This window comes from Lutjanus erythropterus, chromosome 8 (genome assembly GCF_056507025.1).
Source record: "Lutjanus erythropterus isolate fLutEry1 chromosome 8, fLutEry1.hap2, whole genome shotgun sequence".
Taxonomy (NCBI): Eukaryota; Metazoa; Chordata; class Actinopteri; order Lutjaniformes; family Lutjanidae; genus Lutjanus; species Lutjanus erythropterus.
The window spans coordinates 37,428,369-37,452,885 of record NC_139324.1 but is presented as its reverse complement, the minus strand read 5'-3'; the positions used below and the strand labels follow the sequence as shown (position 1 = coordinate 37,452,885).

The window sequence follows — 24,517 nt, the reverse complement described above, 5'->3', positions numbered from 1 at the left end:
ATTACATTTGAGCCAGATTCAACTTTTTTGCTCATTAACCCAACTTTTCTTACCAGCCCTCTGATTTGGCACCTCAACTGAAATGAATGGTTGTGATTATTCATGCACAACTGTTGTCTGTCAAAACATGGACTTATGGTGAAGTCAGACAGAAAGAAAAGATGATTTTCACCGCAAAACATTTCTAAGAATTTGGCCGCTATAGAGTTGGTGTGTATTTGTACCAAAAAGCCAGTGGATCAACTTTACAGCCACCTAAGCTAGTTCACAAAAGACACACTGACTGTATCTGTGGGAGTGTGCGTGTGTGTGTGTGTGTGTGTGTGCGTGCGTGTGTGTGTGTGTGTGTGTGTGTGTTCAGCCTCTGACTAAACTCAGAACTCACCAGAAAGTTTTAACTTCTCTACATTAGTTATCCTTTTTCCTCTCCTGATCATCTATGAAACAGGTTCATATTTGCGCTGCACTTTTTCTTTGTTGTACAAATTGTCTTTCCATTAATCCTGTGTTCATATTGGAATAATTAGGAAAAGAACCCGTTTGGGAAAATTCATGTGAACAAGTCCTTCTGGTGGTACATGGTAAAATGTGAGAAATATTTTTTTTTAAATTAAATAAATTAATTTAACAACATATAATACTATCAACAACTTTTCTATTGAGAATACAAAAAAATCAGGACACTGAAATGTTTGATATCAGTCTGCTACGAAGTCACGATCACGCATGTAGCATGTGCCTATGTGATCCATCCAGGATAATTTACAATCTAAACTGTGATATCAAGAAAATAAGATGAGGTAAATTGAAGAGCTGGAAAATAAATGCTTCAAAAACTCTGCAGTTGTGGTCCCTAACTGGAACTATGACAAAGGAAAGTGCAGATCGGGAGAATATTTTGAGCAGCCATGTTGATAATGGTGAGCTAGTAACAGCAAGTAACAGCAAGTATCGTCCGTGTTGAGTTTTGAAAAGTTTAACCACACTTGTGACCACTTTTGGTTCACTCTGACTCACTCACTCTGCTCTGTGACTGAACAAGCTGCTCCCACGTATCGAAATTTGGCACCGATTGATTTAACCTTAATTTGTACTTTGTAGTACCAACGCAATTCGGTGTGTACCATTAAAAATACAGAGTGTCGTGTTGGTTGGCTTATGAAATTTATATGCCAAAAGAAAAATCTACCCACATTTGGCTCTTGGAAGGTGTAAATATCGGACCTGCCACCCTGGAGATCCACTCCTGCCCATGACAAAAGGTGGAGACTAATCTATAAAACTCATCACTCAAACATGCATTTAGATAAAGGTTGAGTTATAGACCAGTGCCTGAATCATCATACGATCAGAGTGTTGACCAAACCAGAAAAATAAGTACAGACCAGGTGTATGTGGGCAGCAGCGACTGGCTCTGTTTAATGTTTCCTCCTCAGCAAATATGCGAGAGCTCTCAACCTTGCCTCCTGACCCTCATTCTGCGAGAGGAGATAATTGCTTGTCAGGAATAAATAGAGAGATTAATGAATTCATTAGTGGTGGGGAGTTTAGCTCTTCGGAGCAGCACTTACTGCTATGACACATCACGCCTATTGTTTTACTAGCTAGTTAGCCTTGAACAATAACATTCACACAGCAAATTGCCTCATACACTCATGTAAACCACAGAGAAACTGGCTCCTTATCCTGGAATTTAGCAATAATGCAAACAAAGGCTCTTTAAATCCCGATTATTCATCTTAATTACTTTTGTCTATAAGAGCCCGTGTCTGTGGGAGCTGCTACAAGACAGGACACATTAATCCACATTAGCACTGAACACTGTACCAGTTGATGTGTGCAATTTTGCTGTGGCACTACAGTTTGTGTTCCAGCATTTGTGCCAGATATGTACTATCTCCACTTAATTAGCCAGAGCTTTAAATAGGCTATAGACTTTTAAATGCAACACACACACACACACACACTAACACACACACACAATTAAGCTTATCTTCTAAAATATCCCACACCTTACCTCTAATTTATGTTTCCATTTCAAAAATACATTTGAGTCCATTTTTGTAAGTGAAAACATGAACATTTATTTAGTTGTTTGATCTCTTGTGATCATACAAATTTATGGCTTGTGTCTGTTTTCTTTCCAAACCCAAGAAGTAGGCTGAATTAGTAGAACTCAGTAGAGTGCAGATCTCCATCAGGCAACAGATGGTGAAGCACTTACTGCAATGCCATCACACCTATCAGATGCAACAAGCAGAAATGTGATTTTTTTTTTTTTTTTTTTTTTTTGTATTGTATAGTAGTTTTACCATTTGAAATTTAATTTAGCGGATGTTTTTATCCAAAGTGACGTACATCTTAGAGCTGATACAACACAAGCAAGGATTTAGTCAGTCAGGAGAGAACAACATGAGTAAGTGTCATAAAACAAAGTTCAAGTCTCATAGGATGTCAGATGTAGGTGCCTACAAGTAGTGCAACAGGCAATGCATAGAGTGCATAAGATGCATTGGATTTTCAAAACAAAAAAGTGTATTTTTTGCAGTCAACTAATGCATAGGAGTTCACAAAAGATTATTTAGTGTTTTCTTGAAGACTGAGAGGGACTCTAGATTCTGGATCATCTGCAGGGGTTTGAATGTACGTGCAGGGAGGCCTGTCAGTATTTTTTATTTTTATGTAACGGAGCAGTAAAAATGAAATAGGCTTTTCAATTTGTTTTTGTTGTGAGTATGGTGTCTTTTTTGTCCATTTTCATTTGGTAATATAGTATTTCCCAAAATAAACAGTCTTTTGTCAAATGATAATAATAATAATAATAATAATAAAAGGATTAAAAACTCAATATATAATATATATATTATATAAAATCTGTTTTCATTTAGTAACAGTGTTATATCAATTCAAAGGAATTCTTTTTGGGTTAATCCTGTGCGTGATAACGTCAGCTTTGTGTAACGCGGTTACGTCACGGCTTTGGACGCCGATTGGCTGTTCATTCAGCTTAGACTGCAGGAAGTAACGTTAGTGTCAGTGGAGACAGAGGAGGCTAATTATTGTCAGTCTGGTATTAAACGCTGCTGAGTTATTTTAAATGTCATATATAATGTAGAGCAATACGGGTGGAAGGTCTCTGTCAACATGAGGTAAGAGTTATTATTCACCTCAGCCTGCGAGCTACGACGTTTTAGCTGTGACTGTTTAGCTAGCTGGTGAGCTAACATACATAATCAGGCTAACGTCAAGCTAACGTAGCATGTCCGCTGCTACACCACTAATTATAACATTATAACGGTTTAATTAACGTGATTTGAGGCTTCTTTTCAATTTATTCAGTCGCATAAAATAGTGAAAGACGCATAACGTTGCTGACGTTGTTTGGTAATTACCGGTTAAGGTAACGTTAAGTTCATCAGGTCGCAGCCTTGTCGCTAGCTAAGTTATTATACCAAAGTAAAAAGTTAAAGATGAAATGTCTTAGCGCAAGGTTAAAACGGAAATGATTATTAAGTTGTGATTTTTGCATTTCTAAAATAAAAGCGGTTACGTCATGTAGATAAGGTACTACATAACTCAAAGGGACAACTACAGAGTTACATACCTGCCCCTGTAGTGCAGGTCAGGGTTGCCAGTTTGGTTTGATGTTTTTCAGCCCAATAACTGCTCAAAATCCGTCCAAATATATATATATCTTTAACAAAAAAAAACGCCCAAATATGATTTATAATAAGCAATACAAATGAAAACAATAGCAACAGTATTGTCATTCATTACAATTTTCTACATGCAACATAATAATAAAACAACATTTCAAGTGTTCATATGTGCACTAGAATGGAGATAGGAGGCTACAGTGCTACTATAAAAATACTTTTGCCATTTCAGCCTCTGCTGTAAATGTAGGGAAAAAATAAAAAGAGAAAAAGGAACAGATTTTATCAAACTTAGTTAACTGCCTCAACAGTATGCCAACATAAAATGTACTCCCCACACACAAGCATGGAGAAAGACAGAAGTACACCCAAACCCATGCCATTAAAATATGTCAAAAATAATCTTGATGATTTATTTCCCATACCGTTCAGTCTTTACAGATAAGCAGAAAAGCTACAGCTCATATTCATGGTCAGCTTATGTTTATGTGGTAGGCAGCAGGTGGATTGATGAACCAAAAACCGAAAGTACACTCAGGCTATCTTTAATTTTAGAGTGAGCCACATCGCAGTTCCTCAGCTCATTAGAAGATATAAAGGCCTGCATAGAAAACATAGGATCTTAAGCATTTGTAGTGACAATCATCTGAGAGACGAATATCATCTGTATGTGATCATGGTCTTGACATTAGGGCTGCAACCAACGATTGTTTTCATGCAATGAAAATGAACAAAATGTCACAGAAAAATACTCACTAATGTCAAAACAGCAGTTCAGCTGCCACACAGCATCATTTTCACATCACCTGCAGCCATTTACATCCCAGTAAGGCAGATACCTAATTTACTGATATATATATGTCAATATCTATCTAGCTTGTACTAAAGATGCCTAGTGGCTCATGCCACCACAGTTACCATGATGATGTATCTCCATCTTTGATGATTTATCTTGCCTTAGTTCAGACTTAATGTCAGATTATTCCCAAAGTCATTGTGGTGCAACCAAGTTTCGTAGCTGATGTAGTTACAAAAGTCTGGTGCAACCCAGTGACCACACAGATTCACGTGAATGAACTCGCCCCAGTGTGTACCTCTCATGTATTATCACTGCCTGAGAGGCACAGACACACTGAGGATAAAGGTGAGTGCAGCAGTCCAACAGAAGCCAGCTGAATGCAATTAGTTATCTAACGCTACCTCATCACTTATTTAACTAGAAAGGTACAAACTGTCTGCTGTTGATGGAGAACTGGTGCAACTTTGTAGCACCAGTTTCACCAGTTAGTAGCACAATATTAACCAATTCCAGTAAGCAATGTTACACGTGATACGGTGAGGTGATGTGCACAATAAGGCACAGGCCAGAATATAAATTAATATAAATTGTTATTTATTTCTCTGATGACACGGATCAAGTGTTTGTCTCAGCTTAGAACCAAACCCACAGATAGAAACCATGTTATCATTTAGAAACAAATTCTTGAGCTCTGGAATAACATCTGAGCTGTACTTGCTGCTGGCTAGATACCAATAAGTCAGGGCTACTGAAGCAGGATTTACTTAGTCAAATCAAACTGCTAACGTTGCAAACTATGAAAAAAATTAAACAGTAGGAGTTAAAGAATATGACAGATCGAGGGAGGTAATGTACACCACATTACAATTCATGGGAAAAGCTGGACAACAGTGTCACAGTTGAGGTAGACTGTGTTAAATCGTATTAAATTGCCTTTTCTGTACTGTTTTTATGTACGCTAAGTTTACATTTGGGCCACAAAAACGTGCTTTGGCCACCAACCCCTAACCCTAACCCTAACCCACCAGCTTCACTGATGGTCTGATTCCCATCCAGAGAGACAGATGTATTTGTGTGTTGTGTTTGAGTGTTTCTTGATCCCTTACCTCTCCTTGTTTTTCAGCGTGGTCTGGGATGTCAGGAGGGGACACTGAACTCACCGGCGGATATAGGCGTCGCACACCGTTCTATATTTTCCTGACCTAGGCTTACGAATGTCCCTGACACTGACAGCCATGAGCGACAGCGCAGCGACCAGCGGCCAGCAGCAGTGGTCGGGGTCCGGGCAGGCGCCACGGCCTTCCCGGGGCCCCTATATCTCAGTCATCACCAACAGGTAAGCTCTGCCTCTTCACCGTGTTGGCTCACGTTAAGTCACTCACTTAAGTTCTGTCATCCATGGTGAAATAATTCACTATCAAACACAGTACCCTCTTCAGCTGTACCCTCTTCTTTTAGATATATTTAGTGTTTTCACCAGGTGTGGCTTTAAGGAGAGCATAGATGGATACAACAGATTCAGTTTCTTGTCAGAAAAGTCTGTTTAACAGTAAGGTAAAGTGGTGAAAATACTCTATATATAGCTGCACTTTTTTTTTAGATGTCCAAAATACATTTTGCTGCTGACCCTGTCTGAGCAGTACATTGCTTAACTTCCTACACAAGTACTCCTGCTGCTTCTCCAAACCGGGGTTGTGTGCCTGACTATGGATAAGTACCTTATACAACCCCAAGTAAAAAAAAAAAAATAAATAAGCTGTCTCTTTAATACTGGAGGCATTTTTATATTTTCCAAGTCTCCTGATCTGACTCTTTGTGCTCTGCATTACAGGACAACCAACCTGGTGATCCGAGGGGCCATGCTGTTCTCCGTGGGCGTCTTCTTGGCCCTGGTGCTGAACTTACTTCAGGTGCAGAGAAACGTCACCCTCTTCCCCCCTGATGTCATCAGCAGTATCTTCTCCTCAGCCTGGTGGGTGCCGCCCTGCTGCGGCACAGCCTCAGGTATGTGAACTCATATGTGTGAGAAGTCTGTTCTGGTTTCAGCCCTCACAAGATGTTTCCAACCAGATTAGCTGGAACATTTTGTCCCAGGAACAGCTTTTCAGGGAACCAATAGGTTCCTTCAGCCTGTTGTTGTCTGTCTCCACCGTGAGCCAAAAAGATTAGGCATATTAGTCTGTTGACTTATGAAAAAGTGATTGCTGTTTTTCCAAGCAAGTATACAACAATGTTGCTCAATAAGGTCTGGACTTGTTGTCTCTCCATCTGTTGTATGTTTTCTAGGTTTTCTACTGTAACGCAATGTTTGAAGCACAATGAAAAAAGTTTTTTAGATTTTAAAAATGGTGGCTGAAATAAAATGCTGCAAGTACTCAACTCAGAAATGTTCAGCACTACACTGCCCCAAGGTACATCTCTAAAGTACTCCCCTGAGTTAGGATCCACAGAGTTTAATTTAGACCCTGGTCCCTGTGTTGCTGTCCCTCCAAAGGTTTGTAGTCCTTGGGGGAAGCTCCTGCAGTATAAATGCAACAATAGAGAGGGGGAGTTTTGGTAAACAGTGTAGTGCACCTGTGTTGTCAAAAATGGTGATTTTTCAATACATATCATTTCTGAATATTTGAAATGAATCCACAGTATCAATACACCTGGACCAGCTGTTCTCTCTCTTGTTGAGAGAGATGTTGCAGAGGGGAGTGTTAGAAAGGCAGCTGATAGTAGCGTTCTAAAAGCATTTCAAAATTTCAACTGTATGAAAACTAAACATCAACTGCTGCAGTAACCATTGTTGTTTTAATATCACATGCAAACCAAGTTAACTGTCTGTTCACAGTAAAACAGGACAAGGTAGTTGGGCTGGCCACTTAGCTTAACCTTTAACAAGGCTAAGCGGTACAACAAACAAAATTAAAATTGATTATACCATGCAATATCATGAATGATTGAGAGAAAGTGCAATATGAACTTTGTAGCTGTGATACAGTTTACATCGTCAGCGGCTTGTGCACCAGTGATCTTCAATGTGACAGCTCATACAGATCATGAGGGGAAAGAGGAGAAAACTGAAACAAACCTGTAATTTCAAGATTAAATTTCAAAATGAATGTTACAAAATAAAAATCTGAGCGTGACGAAGTCACAACATACAAAACACAGAATTTTAGTTTTTTCCTTTAGTAAAAATCTGAAATTTTAGGGTTTGATTTGGTCAAGTTTTCCTCTGTATCAAAAATGGTATTGAATTATGATATTTTTTGAAATATTGTTTTGAGCTTAGAAATTTCAGTGTTGTTACAACACTACAGTGCGCTTAGACTGAAGAGCCAGAAAATAGTACCTTCTATTCTATTTATTAAACGAAGTGTCAGTTCTGAATTGAGAATCAAAATCACATTGCAAGATTCTCACCCTTGTCATATATCTCATTACATATGGATGTAACGACAAGCTAAAATCCTGATCTATATTATATGATACTGGGACATTATCTGTATTACGTAACTTTAATCAAAGTAAAATTAGATATTTTTTATTTTACTGAGCTGAACGTAAAGCCTTTCATTAGCAGATATTAAAATAGTTCTATGCAGTTACAGAAGAATACACACGGCTCATGGCATTTAAAAAAGGCAATACATGGACCATGCAGGAGTATAACCGCACACACGCAGACTTACATATGAATGCACCACATGCCCACCAGGCTCGAATCTGAGCTTTATTGAAATGTCGTCCCCTGGGTGTGAGGCTATGGATGAAAACGCAGCTCAGTGCTGCTGCATTCTCCCACGAGGCACCGCACAAAGCACAACAGCCTGAGGCGCTCTTTCTCCCCAGACGCGCCGCGCCTCCTGCAGGAGCCTTTCGCTTCCACTTGTTGCTAACACACACACACACACACAGTACACTTCACCCCCCTGGGGACAGCTACTGCGTTTTGTTGACAGTGCAAAAATTAATTTGTTTTGAAGCCACATTAGTTATGTCAGAGGTTATCTGGATGCGAGCTGTGATGCAAATCACTGCAGTTTATTCTTATTTTCAGGACACCAACTGGCTGAATGAGCTTTTGACTCTCTGATCAGCTGGGAAATAAAAGAATCTGCACTTTATACTGATGTTCTGTAGAAGCTGTGCCGTGTGAAGCATTTTAAAGAGCACGTTCATATTTGTCATACTCCATTTATTCATTCACACAGAACATTTGAAACTAACGATGTGGGGAAAAACAAGTCGATCTGAAGCAGTGACTCTCAGCTTTATATAGAGCAGCATAACCAGGGTGACTTAGGTTACTTATCTTAACAGAAACCATGATCTTTTCCCAACCCAAACCAAGTGATTTTTGTCCCTCAACCGTTTCAAACATTAACTACATAACATACTTAATTTCCATCACATATGTAAACTCCAGGGGTCCCTGGGTAGCTCAGTTGGTCGAGTGTGTGCCGCATGTATGAAGGCTGTAAGTCCTCTGCAGTGGCCGTGGGTTTGACTCCCACCTGTGGCCCTTTGCTGCGTGTCATTCCCCAACTCTCTTTCGCCATTTCCTGCCATATCTTCAGCTGTCCTATTTATTAAAGGCATAAAAGCCCCCCAAAAAATTTTAGCGTGTTCCGTGTTCTCGACAGCGGACACATCTAAGAGCAGATCATACTATATTCAACGGAGGTGATAAAATGTTTCCATCTCAAAAAAGTGCACCCGTGTTTCCAGTCAAGGACACATCTTGTAAGGGTTCATTGCTAAATTTCAGTCTGTTAATTCAACACATGAAGTTTCTCAATGCGCACACAGTCCTTGAAAGTAGAGAGACAATGGGCTCCTAGGCACAAACATTAGTCCCTCAACCCTTTGCATAGGAGCAAAACACCCAGAGACGCAATCTGGGGTCACTTGTGTGGCACCGGCAGGCCATTTGTAGTTATTTTTTGTCTTTTTGAGGTCATTTTGTGTCACAGTTTTTTGATTGACTTTCCAACAAGAAATGTTAACAGTCATGTCAAACAGAGGTTATGTCCCAGGGGCCCCCTGACCCTTTGGGCCCCTGTGCCTGTGCGTAGTTGGCCCGCTCAGTAATCCTTCCATGTCTGTGTGAGTGTGCCATCAGAATGGCGTGGATGCTGTCTGAATGCCTGTTCTCAGCAAAGCAACACCATGTGTGACATGTTGTGTTGATGTTTATTCTTTGTCTCCTCACAGCGATGATCGGACTGTTGTATCCCTGCATCGACAGCCGTCTGGGTGAACCGCACAAGTTCAAGAGGGAATGGTCCAGTGTGATGCGCTGCGTGGCTGTGTTTGTGGGCATCAACCATGCAAGTGCTGTATCCTTAAATCTCTCTTCAGTGTTTTCTGTAAAAGAACCAGTCTGTCTTTTAAAAGTTGCAATATTTCTCCTCTGTGGATGTAGGCAGTGGTTTGTGTGTCTTGAGTGCCTTTATTCTTATGATTTGATGATTATTTGGGTCAAAGGTAGAACTGCACATGTATCACAGCTCTGTAAATACAACTTGGAGCTGTCAGCCACTGACTGTCTGGTCCTTGACCCTCCCGCTGTCAGAAAGTGGACTTTGCCAACAACGTCCAGCTGTCTCTGACTCTGGCTGCTCTCTCCATCGGTCTATGGTGGACGTTCGACCGTTCCCGCAGCGGCTTCGGCCTGGGAGTCAGCATCGCCCTGCTGGCAACTCTGGCCACCCAACTCCTGGTTTACAATGGAGTCTTTCAGTAAGTTCCCCCTCAAATAGTTCTTATATTTTTGCAGAACAGTGGAGAATATTCAGGGAGGAAGAAGAGGACAGAGGTGATGTGAGAGACAGACAAATTCAAAGTGGCAACTGAGGCAAAAATTAATTTAATGCCACAAGCTGAACAACAACAGGAAATATAATTTACAGTCATTTTCCGTGTGTAAACTCTTTTCCACACAGGTATTTATCGGCTCCAGGTCCGATCTTCAGTGATATAAACATGCCACTTTTAACTGCACCTGTGCGATGGATAAACATTTTATTCCCTATAAATTCTTCACAATAAAAGTCCCCTGTTTTTATATCTAAAAACTTTCATTCTGAAGCAGCAACACCAGTAAATGTTGGGTTCTCATCAGCAGTAACTTCACACCACTCCTCTCAGCTGAAAGCAAATAGACAGTAAAATAAAGCAGATACCTGAAAGTACAAACAGCGAGACAGATGAAACTAAACTTCACACAGAGATTCAGTTAGAAGCTACAGAAGTCCTGAGAGCTGAACACAAACCTCTTTCTTTTTGCTGTCCTGAATAGATAGGATTTGAGTCTGTTTTCATGGTAGCGCATTAAAAAAAAACTCTACTGGCAGTGGAAAAAAGGTCAATCACCTATTTGTAGCGGGTCAAGCCACGTTAAAAAAAAACAAACAGCATATATACACTAATTTTAATGAGAAAAAAGTATATCAGGGAGATTGTGTGTTGATTGCTGCTTCCTAGCAGCCTATTTGTCTTAATAATAAGCATTTGAAAACCTTCCTCTGTCTTCAATATTTAGCTTTATTTGACCTTTTCTTAAAAGACCAGTGTGTAGGATTTAGTGGCACCTAGTGGCAACAAACACCTCTCATCACCCTCCCCTTCCAAGCGCGTAGGAGACCCTATAGTGGGCGCAAAGCTCACACAGAAAGCCAGGTCTAGAGCCGTTGTTTGGTTTGTCCGTACCAGGCTACTGTAGAAACATGGTGGTGCAACATGGTGGCTTCTTTATATTCTACATCTGCCGGGAGATGCCCCTAAATCTGACACACTGGACCTTTTAAAAGTCAGTCAAACCATGTTAGGCACCAAATCCTAGTAATTATAAATTGTTGTGTTATAAGAATTACAAGTTGCTGTCATGTGTCTTCTTATCTGCAGGTATACTTCTCCAGACTTCTTGTATATCCGCTCCTGGTTACCATGCATCTTCTTTGCGGGGGTGATAACGATGGGAAACATTGGACGGCAACTAGCCTTGGTAAGAAATTGGAATCAGTTCAGTAAATCTGCTTTGCTAAAGCTCTGTTGAATCAGAATCCCTTAAGGTGGACTGTAAATAAAAACAGTGTCAGAGTTGCAAAAGTTGTCCATTTAATGAAATCCAGCCCTGAAAATGGATCCTGTGTCTTATGTTTTTTTCTGCTCTTGTGTTTTGTTTTGTTTTTTTCCAGTATGAATATAAATTCATCCAGGAGAAGACCCATCAGGATTGAGGGGATCTCTGGGCTCCGTCAGGCCTCTGCTCACAGTGACTTTGCACCGACCTGAAGGCAGAGGCAGGTTATCAGAGAACATCTGCATGCAGTGAACACCAGGACTGGCTGGCCCAGTCAGGCATGTCCAGTGAGTCCTGATTGGCTCCTGATTGGCTGCCTGGTGCTTTCCGCCGGACACAAACAGTATTTTTGATTGGCTCTCATCAGGTTAAGTTCTAACCTGAGCTGAGGTGAACAATGAAAGCAGAGTTTGTTGTGTTTTTTTTTTTTTTTTTTTTTATCTCTACTTACCTGGAGGGATTAGCGGCGGAGCGTCTATCGTTCTTCAGATCAGCTCGTATGTTTGAAACCTTTGGCTTCATTGTGCCAAACGCAGTCACACGGGATCAGTTTGAAAGTCTGCTCTTATCTGCTGGTTCTTTCACATCCTTCACGTATCAGTGGAGAACACACAGCCTAGTTAACTTAAATCTAGACAGATATGGATCTATATACCCGACATTTTTATTATTATTGTATGTAATTAGCCTATATCTACATTTTAAGTTTTTTTGATAAATGAATGATGATGTGACTGTGAGGACACGCAGTGTTCAGTGTTCACCTGCAGTCACATCTGCCCTGTTTGTCACCAACATGTACAGTATCATCAGATCCAAAGAATGAGAGGTGAGAGACTCCTTATTGATTGTGCAAAGCTTTAAAGGACCAGTGTGAAGAATTTAGTGGTGAACTGGATGCTGCCAGCCTCCCTCTCCCTATTCAAGTGTGCAGGAGAATTTGCAGTTGGAAAAAAATGTGAAATCCCTCTCTCGAGCCAGTGTTTGGTTTGTCTCTTCTGGGACACTGCAGAAACATGGTCTCAGTGGAGGAGGAGCTGCTCTCTGTAGATATGAAAAGCTCAAAGTAATTTTTATTTTCAGGTGATATACTCTAATGAAAACATACCTACGCAAAGAGTGGTGAAGCCACTCCCCTTCTCGTGGTCCACCATGGGACCTTGTTTTGGAAAAGGTATGCACAGTAGTTAACGCTGAGTCACGGACAAGAGGAGATAGGGAGAGAAATTGTCCAGATATACTACAAACGATGTCACAGCAACACTGCTTGAGTTATTTATGCACAAATAACACAGGATTCATAGGTCAGCCTTGTTTCTATATAATTGGGGGAAAGATTACTTGCTTGCAGCTCCTATTTTCCTTGCAAACCTCATCTTTTTTGAGAATATTCCTATAGAAAGGGTGCTCAGGATCATATAAAATATGCTGCTTTCAACCTTACGGCACTTAATTAGTGTTTTGTCGTCGATGTTGACTGCTTAGATGAGGGGAAACTGAAACAAGGACGCCAGTGTCCTACTTTGCAAAAGTAGAGCCAGGGCGATTATGTTTTTTCAAACAAGCAACAAGCCTGTTCCCTGACACATGAAGCAAAGTGGGACATCTTTGTTGAGGAAAAACTGAAACAGTCTGAAGTTAGCATCACCTCCAGTTAGGAAGCAAACAAAGCTTTTCACCACCTCCCTAAAACTCACAGGGGTTCCACAGCAGCCACACTGACGAGGCTGCCTACACATGTTCCTGCACACAGTTTTTGTTTGTAGTCCTCATGAGTGCAGACATCAACCGATGATCAAAGTGCCAGATAATCGATTGGCCGATTAATCAGTCTATCCCCAGTGATTTATATTGTGTGAGACCAGAGGTCTGATTCACTGAGCAGCTAATGCTTTTGTTTTTTAACTGAACTACTGTAAGTATTTCTTCCTAAAATAAGATCCGACGGTGGACACTGGAAAGGGAGGGACTTTTCTCTATATTATATCCTGTTTCTACCATATTCAGCTGGTAGATTCCTCTAAATATGACACACTGCACCTTTAAGGGCTTTGTTATACAGTATGTTTGGTGTAAGTGAACGGTCCATTTGAAAATTACACCAGCTTCGGAGATTTATTTCACACACCAACACATTAAGACATTTTCTTCAAAATTCCCTTATCATATGATCATATATGTTCTTAAATACTTTTCTTCATTTCAGGGAGCAACATAAGTCCAAATATACACATCTGTAGCCTTCTCAGTTTCCTGGTTAAAAAGAAAAAACAGCAGGAATGCCAAATTTGCCCACTTCTTGTCTTCATACTAAAACTTGATGTTTGTCCTTTATGAACCAGGTGTTGAAAACCTAAAATATAGGACAGTAGATAATTGAGGTAGGTAGGTAAAATTTAAAGTAGGATGAAATAATCTATCTTGGGTGCATGTAAAGATCATATGTATGATCGTATATAACTAACTGTCTAACATTAACAGATTTAACAGACACATTTAGCGCAGAGAAACACAATAAACTGATCATTATGTTTCCATTGGGTCGTAAAGGACATTTATGGTGTTACGAGTGTGAGGAGTCTCTGGACGTATGTTCAAGCTCATTGGATCTACAGTACTACCACATATATATTCCTTTGTTCTGAGATTGGTTGGATAATTCACGACAGGAGCTGTTTCTTCTGATTTTAATGCAGCTATATTACTAAATATACAGTGTTTAGCAGTGTTAAAATCTGTTAAAAAACCTAATAAATGAAAAACAAAGAAGAAAAACATGCAGAATAAAAACAGGGAGCACTTGTGTATCTGGAAGAGATGACTGGATCATTTAAGGGACATTTTTATAAAACAAAATGTGATAAAACATGATTGGTATAATTAGAGTTACAGCATTTAAGGCAATGTCTATGACAAACAGTGTTTTTGTAATATTCCAAGATATACAGTAGATTAGAAAAATCATGATGGAGAAACCTTTTGAAGGCATATTTTGGGGTTAGCCTGTTTATATCAGCACTGTAGCAGCTGTAAATTTGTCAAAATATGAGAAATTGTTATACTTTCTTTAATTGTATAGTGGTTAAACAGGGATTAATAGTTTAATTCACTAAATCAACCTCTGAGAACTGAACATGTGCAATTTGTTTTGGTGTAATAAAGACCATGGCCTTTTGGTAACTGCCTCTGAGTTCTCTCTTTACCTGACACACCTCAGACCTGCAGGTAATCGCATGGGGACTGTGGGTGGGAGCACGCCTCATGATAGAGGATGTGAGTTTTGCAAGGTCAAAAAACTGTATAGAAAATATACTGCAAGTGTTGTAAGTAGTGGAGTTTCTTCTCTGGAGAAAGATCCACTTTTTTTAATATTTACCGGAAAGTCTTTGTTTTTATTAGTGATGTTCCTGGTGACTAATTTCCCTGTCAATGAAACACAAAATTTAATTTAGCAGGTCGACTTGTCTAACAGCAAGAAAACACTCAGAAAGCAGTTGAGCACAGTTTATTAACTGATAATGTTAAACATTTTCTGAAAAAATACTGCGTATTAAGAGTCACTTGAAGCCGTTAATTACAGTCTATAATCATCAAATAGTATTTTAAATTAAGTGAAATGTGGCACTTTGTGCTGTGCAATAAAAATATTACACATTAACCTACAAAACATAACAACTCACTAAATGTTTCAACTTTTCAGACTGAAGTGGATCACAGTCTGCAGGTTAATGACGTCGTTTACTCAGAACTGACGTTAGCTGCAGCCTGACACACAGTGTGGCTAACGTTAGCAGTGCTAGCAGCAGCAGCTGCTCTGCTTGCAGGTTAACGTCCGTGTTTGTGCTGAATGTGGGCGCATGTTGCTCCAATCGAGTGATTATATATCAGTTTATTCTGTTACAGTCTACATTAAACCTTATTTTCATTTTCTGTATCAAGATACTGCCAAACCGTGCTGGTTTTATGAGCTGTCATCTGTCCGACTTTGCAGATATAAACATCCGTGGTTGCGTGGGCCATCAGGCATACGCGCTGAGAGAGGGTCTGCCGTCTGATTGGGCCACAGCCCCGACTAGTGGCGGGTGGCTGCATAACACCTTAGGGGCAAAAGTTAACTGGCATCGTACATGAATAAAATATAGATAAATAGTTTAACTGATTAGCGAGGGTGGCAACATTTAATCGTGTAGTCGACTAATCCCTGTGGCAATTAATATACTGTATTCACGCAGACTTTACTTAAACCATTAATACCACAATGTAAAAATACTTAAAATCCTGCATTTATAGTCCCACATGAAGTACTTAAGTGGAGTAACTTTAAGTAAGGTCATGTATGGTTTTTTTGTCTTTTGAACAGTTAAAACAACCATGCTATTTGTTTTTTAAGTAGTATTTCTAAAACTGATAATTTTTCCTGAGAGGCCACTGCAGCGTTCAGACGTCAGACACAGGAAATAAACAGCTGGATGTCATTCTTCACACATACACTGTTTTTCTTCACAACATGTTTGATTTGCTCTTGTGCTCTAATAGGCTTACAGGGATGCAGAGGTGAGGAAGTCACAGTGCGGAGTGGATCACTCTTAATCCTTCAGTCCCATTTACACTCCATCCTGTATTCAGCATACTGAGGCCTGCTGCTCATGATGGGGTTCAGGGATTAAATCTGCAGACACAATAGTCTGAACGTAAACACACGACCCACGCTCTCTCATTCCTCCGCAGCTCAGAGTTAACTTTATCACACTTAACTGTAGTTTTCATGCTACGGATTTCAAAACATCCGAGCAGAAGAAGCTCAGCTGGATGCTCATAGAAAACATGCTGGATTTAAAGTCATTAGCTAAAAAAAAAACCTAAATAGATTAAATTAAAATTAAAGACACTTAGATCATAATATTACATACTTGGCACCTGTAGGGACGCAATGCAAACACAATTACAGAAAATATAACATTTAAAAAAAAACAGTTTAATGAATAACTGAAATGTGAAATTTAGTCGTTCTCTTCCTTCATTTCTCTGTCTGTCTGTCACAGACGTCATACCTCGACTCAGTCGAATATTGAAGTCGAGCGTCATTATTTTGTTGTTGTTGTTTTTGTTGTGTGCTGTGTACTTTTGGTAACCAGAAGTAACTGCAGGGTGAGCGCTCCTCTCTTTTTAGTGGAATCCTTCCACTATGTCAAGTTGTCCCGTCCACTTATTGAAGATGTCTGTGACAGCTACATATCCTGAGTGTCGCGATAACATAAGATAAGACAATCTGTAATTCTGAAATATAACATTTTACTCGACTATGCGGCTTTTTTGGAACATTTGAACTTTGTGGCACCACAGAAGAAGAGCACACAGTATATCAGTACTTGTTAGTGGTTATATTCACTATTTGTTTTGATTTTTCATGGCATTTATTCACAATAATACAAATTTAGAATATCAATCCCAATCTGTAATAAATATTTTTTAACTTTTGACTTGATTCTCAATATTTCAATGTTATTCTCAATATTCTGACTTTCCTCTCAGCATTTCAACTTTATTCTCTAAATATTTACTTTATTTTAAATTTTAGACTTTATTATTGAATTGGAACAATTGTGCTCTATCGCACAGAGGAAGAAGAATTGTTAGTAAATATATTCACTGCTGGTTTGTCTTTTTTCATGGAGTTTGTTTGCAATAATACAAATTCAAAGGATCACCAACCAGATGCTAAAATAAATAATTGTGCAGCCTTTTATGTCGTCACAGATTAAAAAATCTATTTCATTTGGTTTAAAAACCTTCAGGGCTGGTGAGACCTACGTTATCATGGTTATAATCCTCAGATTGAGGCAGATACAATGATTAATTTATGGTTTTGTCATTTATTTTTATCTAATAAGATGACTCGGCAGGTTCCTCTCTCTGTCCCATGGGAGACTCACTTAACCCTAATAATTAGAGTGATAAAGGAAGTCTGCTAGGTAAGAGGAGGGTATGGGGGCTTTCAATTAGTTGTCAAGGGCTACTTGGAGGCCCCCTGACGCAGCCGGAGAGCAGCCAGGGATTCAATTCATCATCCTGCCTCTGCCAAACGCTAAGGGCCTTTTCATTACCACAGTCCCACTGTCGGCTCCTCCGGTATAAACGTGAGTGATGGCGTGTGCGGGGTGCGGCGGGTTGTGGTGGGTGTGGACGGTGATGGAGGGGTGGGGCCGGGCCCTCGTCGTAAATGTCATCCCCATTGGACCGTTGCAGGTCCCGGCTCCAAAATAATAGGCCCTGTGACCTCTCTGTTGTCTATAATTAACCTCTAACCCCCCCCACCGCCACCCCATCCCCTCCCCGGACTTATCCTCCAATCCCCAGACAGCCCTGATGTGATGTGAGAGATGCTGTTTGCCACCAGTTCTCTCACTGCAGGCGGCAGGAGGAGGAAACTGGGAGCAACAAAAGAAAATGGCTGCTGCTTTCATGTTCCAGTCAGTGTGTCACATGTCTGGGATGACCTCAGTACGGAAGATTATTAGGGCCAGACATGAAGGGGGGAAAATGAGACGAGGAAGATTTTGTTTTTTTCATTTCCATAATGAAGTCTAAATGTTGGCAGTGCTAACACTAAATACTGTTTTGACCTGAGTCTCAAAGTCCATAAGAATGTGAGTTTATCAATGAGCAGAGCTGAGGAAGATTACAGGAGGGTCATAAATAAATACGGAGAAAAATGTGAAATCCTGTTTCTCGTCTGGAGAAATACGACAAAATTCAGGACCTACGTACAGAAGATTATTAGAGCGAGATTATTAGGGGTGAAATGAGAGAGTGGAGATATATTTTTTTATTTTCATATTTCAAGAATGAAGTTGAAAGGTTGAAAATAAAGTGACTTTCACATTTCAAAAGTCAGAGGCATTTTGAGAATAAGTTTCACTTTATTTTAAAAATGGTATTTAGATGTTATTCTTGAAATTTTGGACTATATTCTCAAAAAACTGTAGATAAATAAATCAATAAATCAATAAATCAATAAATAAATCTTCCTCCTCAGATTTATTTTTGCTTTGTTTGATTTTTATCCACATTTTGACATTTTGACTTTATTTGTTCTTGACTTTTCAGCTTTATTCGGGACATTTTGACTTATTATTAACATTCTGAATTAAAATTAAAAATCTTACACTATTCCTCTGATTTATTTTTCTCTTATGCCTGTCACTAATGTTTGACTTTATTCTCATTATTTTGACTATAATCTTAACATTTTGACTTCATCCTCAACATTTCAATTTAATCTCAAAATTTCAAATTTCTTATCAAATTCTGACATTATTATTATTATTATCTCGAATTTATTCTTGATATTTTGACTTAAATCTCTAAATTTCAACTTTATTGTCAACATTCGAACTTTATTCTGAAAATTTAAAAAAACAAAAAACAATTTCCTCGCCTGATAATTTTTTTTTCCTTGGCCTGCAACTAAAAACCTGAAAGTCTGACTTTATTCTCAACATTTCTACTTCATTCTGCAAAAATGCAAAAAAAAATCTTCCTCCTCTCATTTTACTCACTATACCTTCTGGCCCTAATGCTCTTCTGTACTGAAGTGCTCTGCATTAGGAGGCCTAAAGTAATATCTTTTGAAATTCATCTTTATCTATAAGAATGTGAATTTATCCATGTCCAGAGCTGAGAGAGATTAGAGTGAGGGTGATAAATACATGCAAAAATGCTAATCTTTTGTGTTTCAGCTGGGGAAATATAACAGAATCCAAATAAAGACTTATTTCCAATTGCCTCACAGATTTTTGTCAGAGCAGAGCATTTTATTTCACTTGTGCAGGTTAGAACAACCTCCACCCACAGGGCGTGCACGCTGCAGAAACATGGAGATCCCTCTTACAATGAGTGTTTGACATTCCCTGTCTGACATGCTCTGGATCTGCATTAACTGCAGCTGTGCCATGTCTCCTGCAGCAGGGGAATAAATAACCAGGTTTGGACAGAAGAGCTCAGCTTAAAAAACAGAAACGAGCAGGAGGAGAACACAGGTACCTCCCCTGTGTGTGCAGCAGACTGACATTTAACCACAACAATGAAACACCCAACGAGCAAATTGTGGCGCCGGTGAACGTGTCGGCTAAATAACCCCCAAATCACAATAGAAAGTCAAATGATCCCTAATGGCTGGAGCTGACACCTGTACATAATGATATTCTGAGGGCAGACAATTGCAGAATCAGGCGCACAAGGAGGGAATGAGACGTAGAACGGGAGCTTTTTCTCCTCAGCAGCAGTCAGGGAGGAGAGACGGTGCAAACAGAGAGGAGTCATTTGTGCAGAGAGCATCATTGTCTCTGCTAAATTCTCAGAACCACGAGGAGAAAAATGCAAATGGCCTGTTGCTGCCAGCATGTGTGTGGCATATTGAATGATAATGACAAAGCGGGCTGTATCCCCTGTGAGCACGCCTGCGGAACAATGATTACAGATTGGCCGGTGTGTCCCTCAGCATCACAAGGGACTCTGATTCTAATGCTAATCAGAGCTGCTGCTGCTGCCCACTGAAATATATCTGTACTCGCAAGGCAGGAGGAAATAAGATGGAATATCCCAGTTAGACTGTAATTGTATAACGGAGCCCTGTTTATTTTGATATTTTAGTCCACTGGAGTCTACACAGTGGCTTCTGGCAGGCTTAACCTATTGCACCACCTGCTGGCCTCAGGCTGCTACCTCAGACACACAAGCAAACAAGAAAAAAAAACTTTAAGAGCTTGTTTTAGTGTATTTGAAAAAGATTTTTCTCAGTTGTTCGTAAATGCATCAGGACGTCAGATACCAACGTTTTGGGTTGGTGAAACATACCGAGAAAAAACATACAGGCAGAAGGCTGCAGGATCTCTGCAAATACAGACACCATCACACGCTTCTCGTGGGTCATAAGCGATGATTAAAGGGGCTGTTTGTATAAGCTATGCATTGTTATTTAAGGAAAGTGTTGCAGATTGTACTTTTTAAATAATTTATTCAACATGTCATTTTATTCTCAAATGAGACACATTTTTATCCACAAGTTAAAACTTTAGAAAACAGTCTTTGGCTGAGTGTAAATGAATCATCCTGGCTTTAATGAATGACACTAAAATACCACGAGAAAAGAGCAATTCACAAACACACGTCCTCGAGAAATGGCAACTACACCTAATAACTATAAACCCCCAATACTTCCTCATACCTAAATGACAGAGGACGTCGATGGCCAATGAGAATGAAAGATATGACCAAACCAGCAACAGGTGTATCAGACTTTAAGTGCATGATGTAAGTCAGTGTCCCTCAACCTTTTTGAGTCGTGACCCCTGAAAAAAAAAAAAAATCACGTTAATGTTCACGACCTCCTGCCTGCCTGAGACGGTTTAAGAAGTACTGTGCAACACATGAAAGCTACCAAACACACTTTATATCACAGATAAAGGTAATGGATTTTAATGTAAAAACATCTAAAATACAGCCCTCATTTCCAGAGGTGGAAGGAGCACTGACAGTCTGTACTCAAGTACTGTTACATTACTAACATATTACTCAATTACAAGTAAGTTTAATGGTGGTGGGAAAATACTTCGTTAAAAGTACAAAGTAGTTATCTCAAAAACTTCTCAGAGTATTAGTTACTTTTTAACTGCTGATGTTAAATACAGTCTTCAGTCTGTTCTGCTCAGTGGTCACAGTCACGTCTCCGAACGAGGGTTGCAAATTTTCAGGTTTTCTTTAACCGATAGATGAAAATGCTAACGATCAATTAATCATTAACAGTGTATAAGATATAAAACACATCTTTTAAAAACTTTTTTCTCATTTTCATTTTTTTCTGTGTTGTTTTGTTTTTCTTTTTCTTCTCATTTTAAGTTTTAGTTTCCTTATTTAACAAATTGCTCCACCAGAAAAAAACTATGTGGAATGAGGTGCAATTAATGCCATTTCTCGACTATAGATTATATGTAATAATAAATTCATGGATATAGTTTCAACTGGTTAAAACATCAATGCCGAATAGTTGATTAATGATTAATGTTGTCACTTATGATTGGCTGACGTCACTGAGAGCTGCTTCCTCACTTCCTCATGTTTTCCACAAAACCTACCAGAAATTATCTCACGACCCTCTTGGGGTCCCCAGTCCCCAATGCAAGAACCACTAATGCAAGACACATCAAGTTAAACGTCTGGTTAACGTTGTGAAATGGTGACAATTTGGTTAGGTTTAGGCAACAAAACTATTTGGTTAGGTTAAGGCAGTGTTTTCCAGTCCTGGTCCTCAGGGCCCACTGTCCTGCATGTTTTAGATGTTTCTCTGCTCCAACACACCTGATTCAAATGATCAGGTTGTTGTCAGGCTTCTGCAGAGGCTTGATGACAAGCTGATCATTTGAATCAGGTGTGTTGGAGCAGAGAAACATCTAAAACATGCAGGACAGTGGGCCCTGAGGACCAGGATTGGGAAACACTGGGTTAAGGAAAAGATTGCTGTCTGGGTTAAAATAAGAAACTTTCCAAAATCCACCCCTGAATTCGCAGCCAGAGGCTGTCATGGACATTAAACATCATCACGTCGAACACTTGTCACTGGTGTGACGATGAAGTCATGATGTGGTGAAGATTATCTTGCTGAACGGAACAAAATGTGTCTGTGTCATAAACCTTTGCTCCCCACAGACATTATTTTCTGCACTAATCCAAAATCCATCAGAAAAATCTCATTGGCTTTTTGAGGAGGGAACCAGAGCGATGCTGAGTTCTGGATTGGCCTACAATGTGTCATTTCTGCAGCACTCTGTTGAAGCTACCTAAAATACATTCATATTTTCACATTAAAAACTGCTTGTACTTAAGTTAAAACATTTTCCATAGCATATTTAGTAGTTCTAATTTGTAATGAGACACGTTTTGATGTATTTTTCCCCGTCTCTGTGGATGCAGGCTTGTTTTTGTTCTCGGGCACTTTGAAGCAATTATCCGCCGCCGGGCGTAAAATGTTGATGTATGAGCTCGACCGTATTCTGCATTATTCAATTTGTTGTTTGTGGTGGAGAGCCTGTTAAAGACCAGTTACTCGGATCATACAGGCTCACACACTAATCCAGTCACATCCAAGAGGGGATTCATCCCTGCTGCTGCTGCTTCAGGTTTTTACCCCTCTGCTCCATCAGCCTGCATCAGTCTCCCGCCTCCACCTCCACCTCCTCCTCTCCTCTCTGAATCTACTTTATTTTCATTCCGAGGAGAGAAACAAGAAGGAGAGCCGAGGAGGCGAGGAGATGCTCAGCTGCACACTCAATGTAGGTTAATGGAAGGGAGGAGAGTCTGAGCTCAGGCCTCCTCTGATTGGCTGGCCGGCGACGTGCAGCTTCTCCGCAGCACAACCTGTCACAGTTAATCAGGGGCCATCTCTTAACAGCCAGCCAGGGCTATCGGAGAGGTGAGCCCATTGCTATTCAGGACGAAACAGATGATAAATCATTTGTACATAATTAGTGCTCAGCAAGGTTACAACTGACACGTATTTTCATCTTAATTAGGAGGGAAATTTGTTCCATTAATTTAATTTGGTGCGCATGAGCGGCTCTGCACCTAACTAAGTTAATCTTACACCTGTCAGGGTGGGAATGGAGTTGGGCCTCAGATTACAGGGCAAATGGGAAAGAGTCCTCTATCAGATTGTTTCATGCACAGACTGTAGAGACGATTGGACTGTAGAGAAGCAGCAGGGGCAAATAAAACTGCAGCTTTCAACATCTACTGCTGCTCAAAGGAGTGTTTAACTCCACTGTACTGTTCTTCAGTCAGTGTTCAACCACTCTGCATGATGATTAATGCAGTAAGATAACATCTAAAGCCTTATCTCACCACAGAAACCGCAGAAAATAATCTTAGCTTAGTTTGGTTTATTTGCACATATATATAAGAAACACAATAAGGATTTAAAAAACAGTTTAAACATTGTGCAAGAGAGGTTGGAAGCCAAAATTGGGATATAAAGAAAACTCCTCTATATCAATGATTATCAAGCTGAGGGTCTGGACCCCTAAGGAGGTCACAAGATAGTTTCTGGGGTCGCCAGTTGTTTGTGGAGGATAAAATAAAATGAAATATTGTGGCAAGCAGCGTGAAATGGTAAAGTTATTTATCCATCTAGATAGTTTTGGAGATATCAGCCGTGGAGATGTCTGCCTTCTCTCCAACGTGTTGCTCCAAGCACCAAAAAATACTTACAATAAGTACTTTTGTGTCTCCAGTGTCTCTTTCAAAAAATCCAGAGCCATTTGCTAAAGATAATCCACAGATCTTGTTGTGAGCAGTTTCATGTAGGAACTACTTTCTTTCTATGAGAAAGAAAGTAGTTCCAGTAGATTCTGATTCTACTGCAGATAGAAAATAGTTCCTAAATAAAACTGATGGATTATTTTGAAAAGAGACAGAGAAGGCAGACATCTCTACAGCCAATATCTTTCAGTATAGATGGATAAGCAGCACTACAGGCCAGAGGAAAATGTGTAGTTTTGATTGTGGGACAAACTTTTACGCAAGCAATATGAGTTTGGTTGTGAGTTTGGTGAGCTTGTTAGGTTACTATTAGTTTGCCATCACTTGTATCATTTTATGTGTTTAGTGTCCTCAGTAACTGAAATTTGAATGTCTATCATTTGTTATCTTTGCCATTTTGTGCATTTTTTAAATTGTGCAATTAAACTAAAACTAATCATTCTCAAAAAATCCTTTTGAATTAGTAAGATCTTATTAAGAGAAGACGGACAGGTGGTGGCCCAAACTGTGTTACAGTACATAAGTATAAATCAAGCAGTTAATAAAAAGAAATAATACAGGAATGATACCAACATAAGTCAGTGTTGCATCTTCAATGTTTTGCAGCCGACCAATAAGGCAGGACTAAATGCTCCTTCATCCTAGGACAAACATTTAAGCGGATCTCACAAATGG

General features: G+C 39.7%; 1 protein-coding gene across 1 annotated transcript; it reads left to right on the top strand.

Annotated features, from left to right (window-relative positions):
- Nucleotides 1–3,011: 3,011 nt before the first annotated feature.
- On the top strand, nucleotides 3,012–11,832 carry insig2 (insulin induced gene 2). The gene is made up of 7 exons (XM_084724157.1): nucleotides 3,012–3,149; nucleotides 5,579–5,791; nucleotides 6,287–6,459; nucleotides 9,661–9,785; nucleotides 10,022–10,188; nucleotides 11,353–11,452; nucleotides 11,646–11,832. Exons 2-7 carry the CDS (start codon nucleotides 5,670–5,672, stop codon nucleotides 11,685–11,687), a joined length of 729 nt encoding a protein of 242 aa, XP_084580283.1. The 5' UTR covers nucleotides 3,012–3,149; nucleotides 5,579–5,669; the 3' UTR covers nucleotides 11,688–11,832.
- Nucleotides 11,833–24,517: the final 12,685 nt, after the last annotated feature.